The following is a 22,428-nucleotide window of genomic DNA, read 5'->3' as shown; positions in this document are numbered from 1 at the left end:
GCATTCCTATACACCAACAAGAGAGCCAAATCATGGGTGAACTCCCATTCATAATTGCTACAAAGAGAATAAAATACCTAGGAATCCAGCTTACAAGGGATGTGAAGGACCTCTTCAAGGAGAACTACAAACCACTGCTCAATGAAATAAAAGAGGACACAAACAAATGGAAGAATATTCCATGCTCATGTATAGGAAGAATCAATATCATGAAAATGGCCAAACTGCCCAAGGTAATGTATAGATTCAATGCCATCCCCATCAAGCTACCAATGACTTTCTTCACAGAATTGGAAAAAACTGCTTTAAAGTTCATATGGAACCAAAAAAGAGCCTGCATTGCCAAGACAATCCTAAGTCAAAAGAACACAACTGGAGGCATCACACTACCTGACTTCAAACTATACTACAAGGCTACAGTAACCAAAACAGCATGGTACTGGTACCAAAACAAATATATAGACCAATGGAACAGAACAGAGTCCTCAGAAATAACACCACACATCTAAAACCATCTGATCTTTGACAAACCTGACAAAAACAAGAAATGGAGAAAGGATTCCCTATTTAATAAATGGTACTGGGAAAACTGGCTAGCCATATGTAGAAAGGTTAAACTGGATCCCTTCCTTACAGCTTATACAAAAATTAATTCAAGATGGATTAAAGACTTAAATGTTAGACCTAAAACCATAAAAACCCTAGAAGAAAACCTAGGCAATAGCATTCAGGACATAGGCATGGGCAAAGACTTCATGACTAAAACACCAAAAGCCATGACAACAAAAGTCAAAATAGACAAGTGGAATCTAATTAAACTAAAGAGCTTCTGCACAGCAAAAGAAACTACCATCAGAGTGAACAGGCAACCTACAGAATGGGAGAAAATATCTGCAAGCTACCCATCTGACAAAGGGCTAATATCCAGAATCTACAAAGAACTCAAACAAATTTACAAGAAAAAAACAAACAACCCCATCAAAAAGTGGACAAAGGATATGAATAGACACTTCTCAAAAGAAGACATTTATGCAGCCATCAGACACACGAAAACATGCTAATCATCACTGGCCATCAGAGAAATGCAAGTCAAAACCACAATGAGATACCATCTCACACCAGTTAGAATGCCAATCATTAAGAAGTCAGGAAACAACAGGTGCTGGAGAGAATGTGGAGAAATAGGAACACTTTTACACTGTTGGGGGGACTGTAAACTAGTTCAACCATTGGGGAAGACAGTGTGGTAATTCCTCAAGGATCTAGAACTAGAAATACTATTTGACCCAGTGACTGCATTACTGAGTATATACCCAAAGGATTATAAATCATGCTGCTATAAAGACACATGCACATGTATGTTTATTGTGGCACTATTCACTGCAGGAAAAACTTGAAACCAACCCAAATGTCCATCAATGATAGACTGGATTAACAAAATGTAGCACCTATACACCATGGAATACTATGAGGCCATATAAAAGGATGAGTTCATGTCCATTGCAAGAACATGGATGCAGCTGGAAACCATCATTCTGAGCAAACTATCACAAGGACAGAAAGCCAAACACAGCATGTTCTCACGCATACGTAGGAATTGAACAATGAGAACACTTGGACACAGGGCAGGGAACATCACACATGGGGCCTGCGTGGGGTGGGGGACAGGGAGAGGGATAGCTTTAGGAGAAATTTCTAATGTAAATGACGAGTTAACGGGTGCAGCAAACCAACATGGCACATGTATACCTATGTAACAAACCTGCACATTGTGCACACATACACCAGAACTTAAGGTATAACAAAAAATAGAACCATATCATGGTACTACAGACAAAAACAAGGAAAAAATCACTCAGTATCTTTAGCAACCAAGACACAAATTCAGGTCTTAAGAGTCTTAGAAGACATACCCCCCAAATAGAAACTTAACACTTCTACAACGCAATAGTAAATGTTTCACCAAGAAGTTATTTTCCAAAGTAATTGTACAGAAAACGGTCTTATGAAATCAGAGGTACAAATGACGAGCCTGGGCTTCAATTCATGAAAGCACTCACTGCAAACTTTCAGGCATCCTGCACAGCACACCTCAAACCCAAATGTATTAACACATAGATCTCTTTAACACAATGATGTGCTTTGTTTTTATTATGCTTTGCAGGCAGCGTATTTGGAGTAATCGTGAAAGTTCACAGTGCAAAAAACTTATACACAGAAGTAACGGTAGTCAGTTACTCTTTTTAAAAACAGTCTTTTGGCCGGGCGCGGTGGCTCAAGCCTGTAATCCCAGCACTTTGGGAGGCTGAGACGGGCGGATCACGAGGTCAGGAGATCGAGACTATCCTGGCTAACACGGTGAAACCCCGTCTCTACTAAAAAAATACAAAAAGCTAGCTGGGCGAGGTGGCGGCGTCTGTAGTCCTAGCTACTCAGGAGGCTGAGGCAGGAGAATGGCGTAAAACCGGGAGGCGGAGCTTGCAGTGAGCTGAGATCCGGCCACTGCACTCCAGCCCAGGGGACAGAGCGAGACTCCGTCTCAAAAAAAAAAAAAAAAAGTCTTGCTTTCCATAAAAATAGTTTAACTGAATGAAAGATGCAAAATTCTCCAAAAGGCTGAGTTCATCATAAAACTAGTTTTCACAGTCATGTCTCTGGATTCGTGGGTTCTTGGTCTCGCTGACTTCAAGAACGAAGCCATGGACCCTCACGGTGAGTGTTACAGCTCTTAAAAATGATGCGTCTGAAGTTGTTCTTTCTTCCCGGTGCGTTCGTGATGTTCCCGGCTGTAGAAATGAAGCTGCAGACCTTTGGAGTGAATGTTACAGCTCTTAAAGGTGGCATCAACCCAAAGAGTGAGCCGCCGCAAAAATCTGTTTTAAAGAAAGAAAGAACAAAACTTCCTCAGGATGGAATCGCACTCGACTGAGTTGCTGCTGTGTGGCTCAGGCAGCCTGCTTTGATTTTCTTAACTGGTACCCCCCCACCTCCTGCTGATTGGTCCATTTTACAGAGAGCTGATTGGTCTATTTTACAGAGAGCTGATTGGTCCATTTTACAGAGAGCTGATTGGTCCGTTTTGACAGAGTGCTGATTGGTGCGTTTACAATCCTTGAGCTAGACACAGAGTGCTAGACAGTAAAGTTCTCCAAGTCCACACTAAGTTAGCTAGATACAGAGTACCAATTAGTGTATTTACAAACCTTGAGCTAGACACAGAGTACTGATTGGTGTATTTTACAAACCCTGAGCTAGACACAGAGTGCTGACTGGTGTATTTACAATCCCTTAGCTAGATATAAAGGGTTCCAAGTGCCCACTAGACTCCGAAGCCCAGCTGGGTTCACCTAGTGGATCCTGCACCAGGGCTGCAGGCAGAGCTGCCCGCCAGTCCCCAGCCGCGCCTGCACTCCTCAGCCCTTGGGCGGTGGATGGGACCCTGCGCCACGGAACAGCGGGTGTTACCTGTCCTCGGGCCACACAGTAGCCCACCGTGGAGTGAGGACTTCAACATGGCGGGCTACAGGTCCGGAGCCCTGTCCCACGGGGAGGCGGCTGAGGCCTGGTGAGAATTCGAGCGTGGTGCACGCGGGCCATCAGTGCTGGGGTATCCTGCACAACCTCCGCAGCTGCTGGCCCAGGTGCTAAGCCCCTCACTGCCTTGGGCTGGGGGCGCCGGCAGGCCGCTCCCTGTGCGGGGCCGCCAAGCCCGCGCCCGCGCCCGCGGGAACTTGCGCTGGCCCGCCAGCGCCAGGCGCAGCCTTGGTTCCCGCCAGGGCCTCTCCCTCCACACCTCCCCTCAAGCAGTGGGAGGCGGCTCCGGCCTCAGCCAGCCCAGAGCGGGGCTCACACAGTGCGTGGCGGGCTGAAAGGCTCCTCAAGCGCCACCAAAGTGGATGCCAGGTCGAGGAGGCACCAAGAGTGAGGGCTGCTAGCACGTTGTCACTTCTGTTATAGCCTTACAACTTTAAATAAATATGTACAGAGCAGTTTCTAATCATTCTGTGAGGAGCAACATATACTGATCTTTGCAAGTTACAAAAAGTTTTGATTTTAATCTTGAAAATTCATTTGAAGCACATGTGGTTCATTTTGAAGTCCTAGTTTTATGCATTTCACAGAAAAGGGAAACATAAATTTCTCATGGCTTCTCCGTTCAGCTTTACACCCCTGCTGTGTGGTGCCAGTCAGTGCTTGGCAAAAAATGATTTTTGCTTTTTAAATGACATACCAATGTTACAGACAGTTGAGTGCTTATAAGTGTTCTGCTCCTTTCTACGACTTGAAATAGTGCAAAGCACCAAAGAAAGAAATCTTACAGTAGAATGAAAATGACAGCAAGATATGGGCATCCTAAAGCAGAAGTAAAAGAAATTGCCTCCTTGTTTCACTGTTTATTTTCTGTATAAAATAAGTACCCCATTTTACCTTTTGTCACTAATTTATATGGAGAAAAATATACCCAAAGGCTATTTTATTGGTGGAAATATTTAAAAAGGAAAGAAACATTAGCCCTATCTTCATATTCCTCTATTGACTTAGGTCAATAAGTTATCTAGGCCAGACATGGTGTCTCATGCTTGTAATCCCAGCACTTTGGGAGGCTAAGGCGGGAGGATCACCTGAGGTCAGCAGTTTGAGACCAGCCTGGTCAACATGGCGAAACCCTGTCTCTACTTAAAAAGGAATACAGAAATTAGCCAGGCATGGTGGTACACGTCTGTAATCCCAGCTACTCAGGAAGCTGAGGCACAAGAATCGCTTGGACCCAGAAGGTGGAGGTTGTGATGAGCTGAGATTCTGCCACTGCACTACAACCTGGGCGACAGAGTGAAACTGTGTTTCAGAAAGAAGAAGAAGAAGGAGGAGAAGGAAGAGAGGGAGAAAGAAGGAGGAGGAGGAGAGGAAGAAGTTCTCCTTTTAAAGATACATTTTAACATCAAAGGTAATAAACAATTTCAAGCACAGTATATTCATGTAATTTTATATTAATGTTAACAGTTACTTAAAATAGTATCTGATTTTAATTATGTATACATTTCAAAAATTAGTAGTAGCAGTGAACAAGTCAAAAGATGCTCAATTTGGTCCAAAATTTGAGAAACATTCATCAAAATGTGATATTTTAAAACTGAAATTATTTTTAAAGTTGATAAGTCACAGTTTTATTAAGGGTTTCTGGAAAAATCAGCTCTCTTAATATAGGTTGGTGCAACATTTTGGAAGGGCAATTTGGCCATCTAACAATTAAAATCACACCTTGCAACTGGGAGAGGTGGCTCACACCTATAAACCCAGCACACTGGGAGACCAAGGAGGGAAGATCCTTGAGCACAGGAGTTCAGACCAGTCTGGGTAACATAGTGAGACCCTGCCTCTAGAAAAAAATAAACAAAATTAGCCAGGCATGGTGACACACATCTGTAGTCCCAGCTACTCAGGAGACTGAGGTGGAAGATTGCTTGAGCCTGGCAGATCCAGGCTGTAGTGAGCTGTGATCATGATATTGCACTCCAGCCTGGGTGACAGAGCAGGACCTTGTATCAAAAAAAAAAAAAAAAAAAAAAAATTACACACTGCTCTTGATCTAACAACTCCTCTTTAGGGAATTTGTTCCATGGATATAATCACGTATGTGCACAAGGAAGGTCACTGCATCTACATCCTTTTTAATAGTTAAAAAAAATGAAATTAACCTAATTGCTCACCAATAAAATAATTAAATTATCTTGCGTTATACTGTGGAATACTACACAGCCATTAGAAAGAATACTGACATGAAAAGATTTCTTTTTTTTTTTTTGAGACGGAGTCTCGCTCTGTCGCCCAGGCTGGAGTGCAATGGCCGGATCTCAGCTCACTGCAAGCTCCGCCTCCCGGGTTTACGCCATTCTCCTGCCTCAGCCACCGGGTAGCTGGGACTACAGGCGCCCGCCACCGCGCCTGACTAGTTTTTTGTATTTTTTTTAGTAGAGAAGGGGTTTCACCATGTTAGCCAGAATGGTCTTGATCTCCTGACCTCATGATCCGCCCGTCTCGGCCTCTCAAAGTGCTGGGATTACAGGCTTGAGCCACCGCGCCCGGCCGAAAAGATTTCTAAATTAACTATTAAGGGAAAAAAGAAAGGTGAAGAGCTGCCCAAAGGGGATGTATGAGCTGATTTGTTTCAGAAAGTGAGAAGCTGATATAACCATAAATGTTTATATATGAAGAAAAAAATTATTAAAGGACAAGGAAGCAACTGTTAATATTCCTGAGTGTAGTGAATGGGATGGAACTAGAGGTCAGAAATGGAGGAAGAAAATCTTTACTTTTTATTTTATGTCTTCCTTTGCTGCTTGAAATTTTTACCACAAATAGAGATTATGTTTATAATTTAAAAAGTAATAGCACCTGATTCTCAATCATAGGGACTATTGAAACCATGGACATTTGAAACTCACAGATGAAAATTTTAAATGGCTCTCTTCCCTCTCCATTTACCCTTACATGTATAAAACGAAAAATGCCTTTTGTCATAGCAGATAAATACAGGAAAAGTTTTGAACCGTCTTCCTTCTATCCCTGCATACCTCTTCTGATACAGCTGTTAATAAGTAATTATCCTCAGCAAGTAATCTTGCTAGAGTATGCACAAGGAAGGGATTGGAAAATGCACATTTGTTGAAAACATAACCACTATGTGCCAGGCATTGAACTAGGGTTTAGGGTCCAAATGATTCACAAAACAAATGCTTGGGATAATTGGGATGATGTGAAGAAATTATGAAGAGTTAGCTCTAATTGTTTTAAAGTTGTGTATGCCCATTGCTGGATGGAGCCAGAAGGAAGCTATTCAGGCATTTTTTATGAAGTTGGTGAAAGAGACATAAGTTGAAGAAAAAAAGAGAAGACAGAATTAGACAACCACAGGTCTAGAACTGTATAATCTGAAGGGCCCTGGAGTGATAGTTAGAAATTCAGGTTTCCAATGCTCAACCTCAGTCTACTGAATAAGACTTTCTAGAGGTGTGTCCTGAGAATCTGCATTGAAGTCAGATTGTCTAAGTACACTTTATAAGACTAAGTTTGAGAAACTCTGCTCTAAGGTTATTTCCACTCTGAAGAATAAGTCCTATCTGGAGATACTCTCCTTGTGTTTATTTTCTCCTTAGATTTCTAGGACGGTGTTAGGGCCCATATTAGGGAGTGAGCTAGATGTTAGGGAAAAAACTCAATCTGTGCTTTTTAAAATTTTGCCATCTCTCTTACATTTTGTCACAATATAGATTTTTAAAATCATCTCAAAGGATTCTAAATTTCCATCCAATTGGTTCCTTAACATGATTATTTTCTCAGTAGCTTCATCATGAGTTTTTCCCTTAAGTTTGTGAAAGAGAAAGCTAGAGACCATGTATTTGCAGTTCATCTGTTATAATGTAATAACTGAGCATACATCTTGTCTTCTTTTGATTTTACTTGTGTTATAACTTTGATTATAGATAATTTTGTTGATAAATCACAGGTCTCCTAAAATATTTGAAAGACCATTATGAATAAGGTCCTAAAGTTTAGAAGGCATCTGATCTCTCTGTAGAGTCTAGAATATTTTAGATAATAATGAGGATAAGTATAAATCAATATATGACTGCCAAGTATAAACAGAATTGAATCTAGTTCAATGTGCATTTATCAATTACTTATTATACTGCAATTTGCCAAAGGGTATTAGAGGAGGTAAGCTGGTTATAAGATACAGTTCTACCCTCAAAGGGCTTACAGGATGATGAACAAGGCTCATCCATAGACTAACTTTAATAAAAGGCAAAATGACAGATTCCAAATAATAATGCAGTAAGTAGTAAATCTAAACAATAGGAACTTTGGAGAGTGACTATTTGTGGTAACCTAAGGAAAAGCAGAACAAATAAGTCAAATCTACTCTGTTTAGAGGTGTTGCATCCAGATTTTACTCCACCAGAGCACACCAAGCACACCAGAGAAGACTTCACAGAGGAGCCTGGTTACAGAGAAATTCACAAGGATGAGGATTTGATGAGAGGAACAATGAGTAAGACAATATTTTTGTAAGGCTGGGGGCAGTGGCTCACGCCTGTAATCCCAGCACTTTGGGAGGCCGAGTGGGGTGGATCACCTGAGTTCAAGAGTTTCAGGCCAGCCTGATCAACATGGTGAAACCCGATCTCTACTAAAAATACAAAAATTAGCCCAGCTTGGTGGTGGGCGCCTGTAGTCCCAGTTACTCGGGAGGCTGGGGCAGGAGAATTGCTTGAACCTGGGAGGCAGAGATTGCAGTGAGCCGAGATGGAGCCACTGCACTCCAGCCTGGGTGACAGAGCGAGACTCCGTCTCAAAAAAAAAAAAAGAAAGAAAGAATATTTTTGTAAAGATGTGATAATGTGATAGAGGGTAAGCACTTGGTGGGAACAACAATTCTGGCCTGATACATGAGTAGAATACTACTCAAAATGATATTATTTACATTATTATTATTGTTGTTATATTGAAGAACGTACCTATAAGAATCACAGAAACCAGCAAAACTAAGAAGGTGATGTCCTAAAATGGGAAGAGACCTGGGAATTTCCAAGTTTGTCACATCTGCACAGTATTATTTCTTTAAAAAGCCAAATGCCACAAAAGTTGTATCCTCTAATTTTTTAAATAACCTTGAATTTCTGATGAGGTAAATGAAACACAGTGATTAAAATTTAGAAATATAGGAAAAGAAAGGCACTTTAAAATATTTCTCTTTGAATCTTCGGAGAAATGCTGTGAACCAACTCCAGTATTCTCTACAGAAACAGGCTGGGCATGGTGGCTCATGCCTGTAATCCCAACACTTTGGGAGGCTGAGGCGGGCTGATCATTTGAGGTCAGGAGTTTGAAACTAGCCTGGTCAACATGGTGAAACCCTGTCTCTACTAAAAATACAAAAATTAGCCTGGTATGATGGTGGGTGCCTGTAATCCCAGCTACTTGGGAGGCTGAGGCAGGAGAATCGCTTGAGCCTGGAAGACAGAAGTTGCAGTGAGCAGAGATCAGGCCACTGCACTCCAGCCTAGGGAGACAGAGTGAGACTCCATCTCAAAGAAGAAAAAAAAAAAAAAAGAAAAAAAAAAAAGTATACCACATTTATGCTTCCAAGATTTTATTTTGCTTTATTTCACAATTATTTTCATCTTGGTTAAATTAGAAGTTAGGATAATTGAGGCTCTATTAAAAGCATTTTCTTTAAATGTTATTCTCCTTATTTGCATTTGGCTTTTCCTCAAATGGAAAGGAAAAAGACACTCAAATAGACAATTTTTAAAAATCCTTCCTTATTTAATTAACTGTTCATATAAATATATATAAATATATATGCTATCCTTTTTTGTTTTCTGGGAAAAACTCAAGGGCTACAACTAATTCTCTTAAATGTGAGTCCCATGTTTTCTCTGCTTTTGGAATCTCTTCAACACGTGGCACAGCACCTGCCTTAATGTTTTTAACATTATATTGACTCCTTTTGCTGTTCCTCTGGAAGAAAATGTCTTCCATGGAAAAGTGTGGTATCTAACCTATCCCAATAGCGCTTTAACCCATGCTCTTTCTCTTTGCATCTGTGGGCACAGCACTGGTTCCCAGACTCTGGGGATGGGGGTGGGGGGTTTCTACTGGACCAAACCAAGGATAGACTCCGTCCCCCACTTCTGAGATCCAGAGGCTGCTTGTCTGTGGCTGGGCTGCCCAGACCTTTGGAAGAGAGTAGGTTCATGGAGCCTCCTGGAAATCAGGCAGCAGTGCCCGTGCCACGGCCTCTGCAGGACAGACTCCAGCATCCCCGGGGTGGGTTTCCGGAGCCCTGCGCCCCGCAGCGCCCTGGAGAGGCTCCAAAATCTCCCGGCCCGGAGGCCCCACGCGGCCTCTGCTCACAAGCGGGGAGTCGCAGCCACGCTACAGCTGGCTTGATCTTCAGTGCTGGGTAGAAAAATCGCGGTGGCAAACGCCGGGCCTGCAGCTGCTGGGTGTCGGCGTTGCTGGCTCGCGGGCGGCGGCGGCTCCCGGACAACAGAGGACGCGAGCAACCCGCGCAGCGCCCAGCAGGGCCTTGGCAGGGTGGAGAGGCGCAGGCTGGGTTAGCGAAGCAGAGCGGACCGATCCGGTGCCCTCCGTGGCCCCAGGCCTGCGGACCTTCTCTGTTCTCCGGCCCAGGGCGAGAGCGGGGGAAGAGACAAACAGCACCCCGATAGTGGCGCGCGCTCTCCGCCATCCCGGGCCTCACGCTTTCACCTCGCGTGCTGGGGCGAGGGCGGGGCTGCGTGGTCTACTGGGTCAGGGGTACGAAGGACCTGCCAGGCCTTAGCCCTGACCTATCGGTCATCCGCTAACGCCGCGCCTCCTGCATCCCTGGCTTGGACCCTAGGCTCTGCGCCGCTTGTCTGTAGCAGACACAACCCAGCTCCCTTACTGTTCTCAGGCCCTGCTATTTCAAGAATTCCAGAAAAAGAGTGCACCGGCGTGTGCGGGCCGGTGCTGCCCGGAAAACCCGTGAAGCAGGCACGCACGGCCCGGATGCAAGCACATCTGTCCCCTCCCCCAAAGGTCTCCCCAGCTTTATTGATCGCGTGGGTGGGGGGTAGGGATCTAAATTTGTCTCCCAGATTTTCTCTGAAATCGAGTCTCTTGGGAGTGAAGGTCCATATGATTATACCACGTCCATAGCAGTCGCGTTGTGTTCAAAATGGGCATGGGTGCTCGCGGCGCGGATACTGAGTTCCCCAGAGACGCGGAGTCTTTTGCCCCAGGGGCTTATTCTTGTTTTCTCAATGGAACAGGTCTTCGAATTTCCCCAGGAACATCTCAGTAAGTAGGGGTGTGCGTGTTTGTGTGTGTCAGTGTGTGTGTGTGTAAATGGTTCCTATGAGCTGACAGTTTGGTATTTAAAGAACAAATGGACATAGGCACAGAAGTCATGCCTTTTCCATGGATAAGATTGAGATTTCTGAGATTTCCAAGACAAGGTTGACCTGTCACGGGATAGTATTTTCAATCCTTCTCATTTAATTAAAAAAAAAAAAAAAAAAAAGCCTGCACTTCTGTAGATTTTTGTTGGACATTCTTGTTAGTATCTTAGATTACTATGATGTTCTAGGTTGAATATAGGCATGAATTTTCATAATAGAACACTTGTTATATCGTATGTATTCCCATTGCAGGTCATTTTCCCACAAAACTGTAAGCTTCAAGGCAGGAAGACCTTTTATTCGCCTCTGACTTGTCCCAAACCAAGTAGTGCCTGCAAATATCAAGTACCCAATAAATGAGTGTTAATTACACCACTCACCCCCAATCCTTTCATTTCCTGTAGGCTCTAAATATTTCTGTGTGTGCAAAGGAGTAGCAATGGAGGAATGTGGAGACAGGGTTCACAGATACCAAATAAAAGTAAAAGACATGGCCATCAATGCTGATGGATATTTACCAGATAGTAATGGTGCTCAGAATCAGTTTGCTAATCAAGTCTCCTTAGTTTTAGGGTTGTTATGTGGAAGAGGTAGGAATGACCTACATTATCAGGCAATTCTCTTAAAAATCAATATCTGGATATATATCTCTCCCACCCCTCAACCACCATTTTTCATTCCTTTCTATAGATTAGGTGTGGTGTAAGCCATTATACTTGCAGTGGAAATGAGCTTGCTAGCCTGTGATACCTTACCAGTCCTTGGATTTACTGGTACATTTGGCTAATCTCATATTTCCCTTTTTACATTTTTCACTGGAATCCTAAGATAACAAACTGGTGAAACCTGGTTTAGGCATCTAAAATACTTAACTTGGGAAAGTGAGCTGCAAATATTAAAAATCATTAGCTGCCTTAATTGTTGCTTTTTCAACTCAGTGATACTATTATATCCTGCCTCCTCAGCCTTTGAACGTACTTCCTAGTCTCTTCCATGAGTAAACATTTGAAGATTAAACATTTGAAGATTCTACCTTGTTAATATGTAATATTAACTGATACTGTTTTTCATAAGGGGTTTAGCTGTGCCTGGTCACCTTATATAATGCTGCTTTAAAAACATCACCATCACTGATGCGTTATAAAACATTTATTCTGGACAACATAGTATGTAGAACACTTTCCATTAATTACTAGAAATCTCTTGAAGAGGACACTGCCCACAATGGGAATTATTTTTTAGATGCTTGTACTAGAAAAATATACTTCACTCAGAGTAAATGATAAGACTGGGTGCTTCATCAATATCATTGTTTCTAAATTTCTGTAGACCATTCAGTTGTGACAGGTCTAATGCTCTAACGGTAATAAAATATTAGTTTTATTAAGAACTTTAGGATTAAGCTCTTGGATTTTTGTAGCACTTCTTCTACTCTTTTGTTCGAGTGCCAAGTATTAATTCCTTTCAGCTTGTAAGTAAAATGTGGTTCAGAATGCTACCTGTATTTGTAGCATTAGGAAAAAATGCTGTAGATATTTATAATAATTCTCCACAACATTGGTTTATTTTAGCATCAATTTCCTCTCCTCCGTTATGATTTTTAATGGAGTCCTTATCGGTGTTTTTTTCTTGACCTACTTTCTTTTCAATAGCTTTCATATATAGCCTGTTTTCATTGTTGGTGATTTCTGTAGAGTCTAGTAGAGTCTAAATCACGGTGAAACAGAGTAGTTATCACTTATTCTAGAAATGTTTTCATGGTTTAAAAATCATCTGGTCTGTTCATATTCTGACTTCTTTTAAACTATGCTTTTCATGAATTTGCTCCATTCTCCAGACTGAGGATTGAACCTCATTCTGCTCTGACCCAATTGTTCTTTTCCTTTGTTGCCTCCACCCCCTAGAGAATGTGTTTCCAGGGGACAGGCGTTCTTGGGGCTGAAGAGGAGGAGAGTCAAGTGAGACGAGATCTGGTACCTCACGCACTAGATCCCTCCTCTCCGGCCTGGTGAGAAGTCAGAGACAATTTTGACAGTTCATAGTCCTGCCTCGGCTCTCACGCTTGCGGTCCATGGGCGGGTTTTACCTTCTCTCTCTTCCTCTGCTTCTGGCCTGCTTACAGGCCAACAGCAAATGCAGCCATTGCCCGAGGCCACTCAGAACTCTCCCTGTGCCATCCTCTTGGGGAACAGGAGGATATGCCCGTAGAAGACTTCGGGGACTGGGGAAAGCCACGCCGGGATCGGGACGCCGGAGAGGGTCGCCCCTCCCTAGGCTTTTTCCCGTCGCGGCGCCCACGTGACCGAGAGCTGGCCTTCACCAGCCCGCCCCTTTCGGCCGCTACTGCCCACTTCCCGCTCGGGGTAAGTAACCGCGGTTTTCCGCACCGCCCCAACCCCGCCCTTCTCCTTTCCCCTTGCCTTCACCTCCCTCGGGCTCTCTCGCGCCTCTCTCCCCACCCCCCTATCTTCCCCATCGGGCCCTTTGTACGTGCTCGGCGGCGTGCAAGCGCGCCTGGCACGTGACCCCGCCGAACGTGGCATTGTGTTATCACGTGACCCAGGTGCGTACGCGACGGAGCGGGGTGTGAAGATGGCGGACGAAGAGGCCGAGCAGGAGAGGTTGAGTCGCGGCGAAGGCGGCTGCGTCGCGGAGCTGCAGCGCCTGGGCGAGCAGCTCCAGGAGCTGGAGCGACAGCTGCGGGAGAGCCGGGTACCGGCCGTGGAAGCGGCCACCGACTACTGTCAGCAGCTGTGCCAGGTGAGGGCGCCCGGTGGTCCCCTCCCCCTTTACCCAGCTAGAAGGGGAAGAGGGCGAGCGAGCGCCAGGCGGCCGAGAGGTGGTCGCGGCTTCCTTGGCATCATCGGCGCCTCCGCCCGGGTGGGAGCGGTAGTAGAAGGAAGGCGCCTTTGTGTGGCTGCAGTTGTGGCGGTTGTTGTCGTCTGCAGCTCCTGGCTGGGGGAAGGGAGTTGTGGTCAAGGCGGAAAATCCCCCCTCCCCTCTCCTTCCCTGAACTCGGGACTGCGCGGTCCCCGCGGCTGAGGAAATGTAGACGGTGCGGATTGGAGAGAGTAGGAGGAGAATGGAGGCCAGGTTCTCTTCCTCCTCCTCTTATTGTGCACTGGGGATTACCGCGCCTCCCGCCTCTGCGCCTCTGCTTCCCACTCCGACGGGCCTCCGCCCCCACTGGTTTGATTCCTTTGCCTTCCCCTGCTTTCATCCGTCCCGCCCCCAGCCCCGGCCCTGTCCTGGCTGTCTCCGGGCCTTTGTTGTTCGAATTTCGCCTTAGGACTGAAGGGGCCTTTGTTGATGTTCGGAGGAGCAGTCCCCGCCGACCCCTTCTAGTTGAGCTAGACGTTCGGGAGGGGGTGCTTGGCGGAGGTTGTCCCCTCCTGCCCATACTTGCTTGCTTGGTGCACCACTTCCATGGTAAAGCTTGATCTCCTTAGTGTGGAGGAGCTGTCCCTGTACATCTGTCTCAGATTGAATGGCTCTTTGGGGCGGCTTTTCCAGAGTCCGTTTCTCATTTGCTTTCACCCTTCGAGGAGTATGATTTCCACTATCCTTTCTCTACCGATCACCCCTTCACCCCTGTTTCTTGGAGTTCTCCCTGATTGGCTTCCTGATGAAGTGGGAGAAGACAGGTTCATGTGGATCTGTGCTTTGGGTAGTTTCAAATCTTTTCTTTGCTTGCCCAAGGACGCTTCTCACCAGTGACTGCATTCTAATCAGAATTTGGAATGTTAATAACACTGTTTACTAGTGATGAAAATAATTTCATCCTTGATGAAAATCGGAGAGTTTGGGACTACATTTGGACTTCATTACGAGCCTTACACTTAGGTTTGAAATTTCAAGGTAGTGTTGCTGGCTCTGGTGAAGACTTTGATTGGATTGTCTTGAGGAGGAAAAAGAAGACACAATTTACACAGGTCATATTTAGAGTTAACTTGTGAATGTATCTTTACAGAGAATTCGTTTTGGAAAAATATTGATCTTAACGTAGAACAATGGTTGACCATTTTAGCTGAGTAGATTACATTTTCACTTACTTTTTAGCCTCCAAATATTGAAATCTTTCCTTTGTAATGTCGGGGATACGTGATCATATACAAAAGAATCTCCGCCGCTGTATGCACTTTATTGTCACAAATTATTTGATGGCTGTTCATAATCTTAAAAACAAAAATTGTGAGATCAAGTGGTGACTTGTCTAGGAGGATGTGCAATGTGAAAGCTCCCTACTTAGGTAAATAGGTCTGGTGAATACCTGTGGCAAAATTAGAGGCTCATTCCTTTGAATTCTAATATTAAAAAATTGTTGAAATTTCTCAGTTTCTCTACCTTGCAGTACCCACTCATTCTTAATTGGTCTTTAAAGATTTATTTTAGAGAGAAAAAAATTTCTCTAAGATACCCATAATAGGAAGTATTTCATTAGTAAGTCGAGTCAGTTTTTATATAATAATCAGTGAGAACTATTAAAGTCTAGCTTTGCTGAAAGACATTTTTTCCCTAATAGCGTCCACTGATAGTTTTAAGGCTAATTACTGTTAATTCTTTTTTGTCAGCAGTATTTTTAAGCAGGATTAATAATTCTGGGAAAATAGAATCTCATGCAAGCTAGACACCCCCCCTTTTTGTGGGTGTGTGACGTTGTAAAGTTATCACTTAAAGATTATTTATTTATTTTTGAGAGACGGAGTCTTGCACTGTCACCCGGGCTGGAGTGCAGTGGTGCGATCTCAGCTCACTGCAACCTCCGTCTCCCGGGTTCAAGGGATTCTCCTGTCTCAGCTTCCCAAGTAGCTGGGACTACAGGTGTGCGCTACCATGCCCAGCTAATTTTTGTATTTTTCTTAGAGATGGGGTTTAGGGTTTCCCTATATGTTGGCCAGGCTGGTCTTGAACTCCTGACCTCAAGTGATCCACCTGCCTCCATCTCCGAAAGTGCTGGGATTTCAGGTGTGAGCCACCTCGCCCCGCCAGACTTAAAAGAGTTTTTAAATGAGTGAAACAGCATTTTAAAAATCAGAATGAAAATAATGTCCTACATTAGTTTCATTAAATGATTAGTCTTACCACATAAATTGTTATTGATGCTACTGACAAAAAACATCAAACAGTAATGAAACAAAGGCTGGATTTGTGGATTTCAAAAATTATAAAATATTTCATACACTGTAATCTCAGAATAATTTAAGTACACTTAAAAGCAATCTCCATTTGAAACAATACAGAGTGTGTCTAATTTCCTCTGGAACATTTTCTGGGGTGGGGTTTTTTGTTTTGTTTTTCAGGTAACCTATTTATGTTAGTGATCTTGTCAAATGGAGGTAACTTGAAACCATTGTTTTATTTATGTTTATTTACAGGGTTGGAAGTGGCTCACGCCTTGAATCCCAGCAGTTTGGGAGGCCAAGTTGGGCGGATTGCTTGAGGCTGGGCAACATGATGTGGCCCCTTCTCTACAAAAAATACAGAAAACAAAACAAAACAATTAACCAGTCTCCATGGCGAGTGCCTGTAGTCCCAGCTACTCGGGAGGCTGAGGTGGGAGGATCATTTGAACCAGGGAGGCAGAGGTTGCAGTGTGCAGAGATGGTGCACTGTGCACCTCCAGCCCAGGTGACAGAGCAAGATTCTGGCTCAGAAAAATAAAAAATAAAAATACAATTGTATCTTAGCAATTACTACCTAGCATTTTGATATGAAGTTGAGTGAAGCAATGTTTAACAATTGTAGAATTTATTGGCACAATCTAAATATAGTGCCAGGGATACTAGGAGCTAGAAATTATCTGTTAGTTTCTAACCTTGAGATTATTATTTAACTTTTTCTATTTAAGCTTTTCCTGTAAAACTGGGATAGTCACATGCTTCAAGAAGGCAAAGATGAATAAACGTTTGTCAAAGTTAATGGGCTTCAGAATTAATATTCTGCCAGTGTTGATGCTTAGTGCTTGTGTAACCCTTATTTTTGCATTTACTTTAAAAAATGAATTAGTTTACTGTCTATGTAATGTTTATGAACAAAAGTTAAGTTTCTGGAGAATGTGGTGAAACCCACAGAAATAGGAGTAGCTTATTATAGAGTTTTATTTTTGAGTGAGGTAGGAGATTAATAGATTTTTTGAATTCTGAGTAGCAGAATAGAAATGAAAGGCATTAAATGTTTTTCTTAACAGTGTTGTTTTGCTCTTTCTGGAAATAAGACCCCCCCCTTTGCTTATTTAAATGAGAATTTGCTTAAAGCTTAAGTGGGAGGAGGGAAGAGTAAGTGGAGGATGGGCATGGTAGAGTGCCTGTCATAAATCTTAAATTTTCCTTATTTTATTTTTTTTTTTTTGAGAAATGGGGTCTTGCTACATTGCCCAGGTATGATCACAACCTCAAACTCTTAGGCTCAAGTGATCTTCCTGTCTCAGCCTTCTTCTTTTTTTTTTTTTTTTTGGAGTTAGAGTTTAACTCTGTCACCCAGGCTGGTGTACAGTGGCGCAATTTGGCCCCACCACAACCTCCGCCTCCTGGCGAAGAATTCAAGCAATTCTCCTGCCTCAGCCTCCCGAGTAGCTGGGATTACAGGCATGTGCCACCATGCCCGACTAATTTTGTATTTTTACTAGAGACAGGGTTTATCCTTGTTGGTCAGGCTGGTTCCGCCCCCGTCAGCCTCCCAAAGTGCTGGGATTACAGACATGAACCACCATGCCCGGCCCTTTCTCAGCCTTCTAAGTAGCTGAGACCTCATACACCACCACACCCAGCTCTTAAATTTCCTTGTATCTTTTCAAAGTTAGCTTTAATATGGGCAATATAACTAACTCATTTTCTTAAAATTGACTTAGAATAAGTATATAGAATAACCAGAAGTAATTTGCATTTACTTGTTTTAGGATTATTACTGTATTTATTATATAAAAAATTGGTTATAATTGGAACCTTTTGGACTAGTTAATTGTATTAGACTGGGCCAGTAGTCAGTCATTCAACCTTTCTGTTGAACATCTACTGTATACAGGCTAGGCAAGCATGATCATGGTCCCTGGCTTCAAAGAGTTTGTAGTCTCTGGAGCAAGGTAGACAGAAAATCATAAACTGTGATTTATATATTTTGTTGCAGAGATGAGTACAGTAAAGAGGAAGGTTATTTGGGAGTTTTAAAAAGAAGCATTCCAACAGAGGAGTTGTTCTAAAGAGATTTTAAAATAATGGTTGGAAAAATTGGCCATTGTAATGGTTGATTTGTTGGAGTATGATATTTACTGACAGCACTATATACTGGACTGACTGACTGGTTGGTTGTAACTGTTGTTGACCATTGATCAGTAGTGATCTGGTGGCTGACAGTTGTTTTAAAAGATTGAATTGCAGTCTACATGTGTGTGTATACGTATGTGCAAGGACCTAGGTGGTTTAGATGTTACAGAGGATATAAGATACAGGAGACTCTAATAAAAAAAAAATGTGTGTGTGGGTGTGTGTGTATATACATATGTACGATGTGTGTGTGTATACATATATACGATGTGTGTGTATATATACATATATATGAAGTGTGTGTATATATATATAATTTTCTTAGTTCATATAAGCAGTGCTTCTCAACTGGGCATAGTACTTTCCCTACCTCCAGTTCTCTCTTCAAGGGCACTTAGAAATATGTGGGATCAGGCTTTTGGATGTTGCTATGACTTGGGATGTGGTACTGGCATTTGGTGCCCATGACCCTGAATGCTAAATTTTCTGAAGTGATCAGGACAGTCCCAACAAATGGAAACATAATTCCTCTGTCTGAATACCTGCAGTGCCCTTTTCAGAAACATTGAACAGAAAGAAAAATAATATATTTAGAAGATTTTTTTTTGTTTTAGTCCTTATACTCTATTCATATTGAGATAGTTAAACTCCAGAAATATGGTTACTTTGGAACAGGTTCAGGTAAATGATATTCAACTATATTTAAGTATAATTTGTACTGACCATGAGAGGTCAAGAAGCTTTCTACTTTCTTAGCAGAAATTACAAGCAATTACTTAAACAGTAAAACAACTCTTACTAGGTTAAAGAAGGTAGCAACTTCAGCGTAATTACTCTGATTAAAGCAAAGATTTGACATTTTGGTGTAACAAATTCCGTACTTTTAAGAAAGCATTTATATGCAAGGACCTAGATTTAGATGTTACAGGAAATAAAAGATATGGGCGACTAGTGGGATATAAATTAGTAAGATATTATTTAAATATCACTTCAAAATGACAGCTGAAAAGATGTCAAAAGGCAGTGTATTAACTAACAAATTCATTTTGCTTTATTTTTAATTTTTTTTTTTTCTGAGACAGAGTCTCCACTCTATCACCCAGGCAGGAGTGCAGTGACACAGTCACGGCTCACTGCATCCTTAACCAACTGGGCTTCAGTGATCCTCCTGCCTCAGCGTGCCGGGTAGCTGGGACTACAGGTGCACGTCAACATGCCTGACTGACTTTAACATTTTTTGTGGAGACAAGATCTCCCTACGTTGCCCAGGTTGATCTCAAACTCCTGGGCTCAAGCCGTCCTCCCACGTTGGTCTCCCAGAGTGCTGAGACTGTAGGCACGAGCCTCTGCACCCAGCCTGGTTTTGCTTTTTTGTTGTTTGTTTTGTTTTGTTTTAAATTGAAAATGTACTAATTGAAATGGTTTTTAAAAATTCACCCTGAGAAAGGGCATACAATGAAAACTTGATCTTTTTCCCATTCTAGAGTTCTGGTCTCATTTCCATGAAGACAAATCCCCTAATAGTTTCCAGAACTAGTTTGCTCTTTTTAAGAAAATAAAGATAACTACACTGCATCTTGCTTTCCCTCCCCCTAGAGGCATCTTCTAGCTCATTCCATAGCTGCTCATGTAAGTTTATGGCTTTCTGTTGTATAGTGTATAGTAATTCTAGTCTATGACTGTGTCTGATTAATCAGTTCATTATCAGTGGATATTTGGAAGGGTAAGTTAATTTTATGTATAGTAACTTAAAGAGTTCAAAGTAGGTAGTAAGCACTTCAGGCTGGGGTATCAGGGAAGGCTTTAACCAAGGAGGTACTATTTGAGCTAGTCTTCATTACCTTTATTAGCCTTTAGTGGTGCCTGATTGATAAAAGAAATAAAAACCAAATTAACACTGTTAGAGCTACAGAATGTGTAAGTTACATATTTAGACATTTCTTTGTATATTTTATGTCTCATCAGTTTGATACAAGTTGATTCTTTTGTTTATATACATGTTTTGCTTAGCTTAATTATAACTGCAAGATCTTTGAAGCTAAGCATTTTCCTTAAAAATTAGACTCTTCTTTTTGACTATTAGAGGCTATCTTAATTTGTAGGACACTTCAAATCAGAAGAAAAGATAGCTTGCTTGTTAATTAGTGATAATTACTTCAGGTATTGAGGGAGCAATAAGTCATTTAAAGTTTTAGAAGTTTAGATAATGCTCAGGGGAAATAATGTTTTAAATGTTCATAATTAGTATGATTGCATGTTAGAGATAATAAATTCTACTTTGCAGAATATGCTTATATCAATTTTAGCAAAGGGGAAAACTTTACTAAGCTTTGCTTGTCCCCTTCTTATCCTTTTTGGTCCTAAATTAAAGTGAGGGAAGAGAACATTCATTCTGCAGATGTACTTCATAACATATAATAACCTGCCAAACAGGATTTTCATAGGTTTTTATCTGTAAAACTGCTTCTGTACTTATTTGCTTGAGATTCTGTCAAAGATGAGAGGTTACATTATTTTTCCCAACTCCTACAGATAAATTCAGTTTATAAAATTAACCAATCAATGTGAGTATCCTCTTATAGTTGTAAAATGGAAAGTTTGCTTTCATTAATATGTTTGTCAGCATACACTGCAACTTTTAACAATGTATTGTTTTCCAGGAGAGCCTCTTGATTCATTGTTTTTCTGTTGGCATTGGCAGTTGCACAATGTATCTCAAAAGAAAAAATGTTACCTTTTCCCCTTTGACTTACATTTTAAAAAGAAAGATTAAAGGTCTCTAAGTAAATATGTTCAGCTAAGAAGATTTGTTAAAATTCAGTTACATACATAAGGCCTGGCACAGGGGCTCACGCCTGTAATCCCAGCACTCTGGGAGCCGAGGTGGGTGGATCATGAGGTCAGGAGATCTAGACCATCCTGGCTAACACGGTGAAACCCCATCTCTACTAAAAATACAAAAAATTAGCCGGGTGTGGTGGTGGGCACCTGTATATCAGCTACTCTGGAGGCTGAGGCAGGAGAATGGTGTGAACCTGGGAGGCAGAGCTTGCAGTGAGCCTAGGTCATGCCACTGCACTCCAGCCTGGGCGACAGATCGAGACTCTGCCTTAAAAAAAAAACAAAAAACCCACACATACATTTCAGTTATATATATCTTTTCTTGATTTATTCTAATCAGATGTTTAAATTACTCTTATGTGGGAACACTAAGGTAGCTATGGAGAATTATGGAGTGGACCTCTACCCTAAAGAGCTTACAAAATCAACAGTGTGTATTAATTGTTAAGTGACAGTATTAGATAGTAAGGCATCTAGCGGTGTAATAAGTATGGATTAAGAGAAGTAGAGCATCTTGAAATTATTGTAGCCAAAAATTGAGCAGGAAAGGAAAACACTATTTACATTGGATCTTGAAGGATTTTGGATAACCAAAGAGAAGTGGGAGGGTTGAGAATAAAAGCTCAGATAAATGGACCAACTATTCAAACTGGCATTTTTGGAGAAAAATGTCAAGTGATAGGATTGAAAGGATAGATTAAAACCAGACTAAGAGTTTAGGATGCCAAGCCAAGAAGTTTTGATAAATCTTGTAAGTGTAGATTTATGGTTACATGGCCTAAAGACTCATCCTTCTGTGTTGGAGGCATTGAAATAAAAGTTAAATTCAGAATGTTACAACCCTTCTTTCCCCCACCCCACCCCCCCAAGTATCCTGTTTCAGTTACTGCCATGTTACAGACTATCCAAAAACTTATTGCCTTTAAAAGAACAGCCATTTTTATTACTGTTCACAAGTCAGTGGGTCGGCTGAGTGGTTCTGCTGTCAGCTCTCAGGTTATCTGGGGCTGAATGGTCCCAGATGGTTTCATTCATATGTCTGGTGGTTGTCAGACAGGCTGGTCTAAAGGCTTCCCTTGGGCTAGCTTATTTCTCTATTCTTAGCCTTCTCTAGTAAGGTAGCCTGGATTTCTTTACATGGCATCAAGAGAGTAAGTTCTTTTCCACACATGCTTTACTTTGTATGCCCCTCCTGGTGTCATATTTATACTGATGTCCCGTTGGCTACTGCCAATTAAGTGGTCAAACTCAGCCTCTTTGTGGGAAGGGCACCACACATGCTATGGGTACAGGGAGATGTGATTCTTTAGGGACCGTTTCTGTAACACTCTACCACATGTCCCATTTCCCTTTATTCCCTACTGCAGTGTGAGGCACTT

General features: G+C 42.2%; 1 protein-coding gene across 1 annotated transcript in view; it reads left to right on the top strand.

Moving 5' to 3' along the window:
* The first annotated feature begins 12,809 nt into the window (after nucleotides 1–12,809).
* The window catches only part of ZNF292 (zinc finger protein 292), a 106,355-nt gene continuing 96,736 nt past the window's right edge, over nucleotides 12,810–22,428 (top strand). The window contains exons 1-2 of the mRNA XM_010387954.2: nucleotides 12,810–13,312; nucleotides 13,513–13,709. Coding sequence (XP_010386256.2) covers nucleotides 13,542–13,709 — 168 coding nt within the window. The 5' untranslated portion in view covers nucleotides 12,810–13,312; nucleotides 13,513–13,541. The remainder of the gene's footprint in view (nucleotides 13,313–13,512; nucleotides 13,710–22,428) is intronic.

This window comes from Rhinopithecus roxellana, chromosome 4, assembly GCF_007565055.1.
Source record: "Rhinopithecus roxellana isolate Shanxi Qingling chromosome 4, ASM756505v1, whole genome shotgun sequence".
NCBI lineage: Eukaryota > Metazoa > Chordata > Mammalia > Primates > Cercopithecidae > Rhinopithecus > Rhinopithecus roxellana.
The sequence above is the reverse complement of the archived record's forward strand: the minus strand, read 5'-3'. Positions and strand labels throughout refer to the sequence as shown.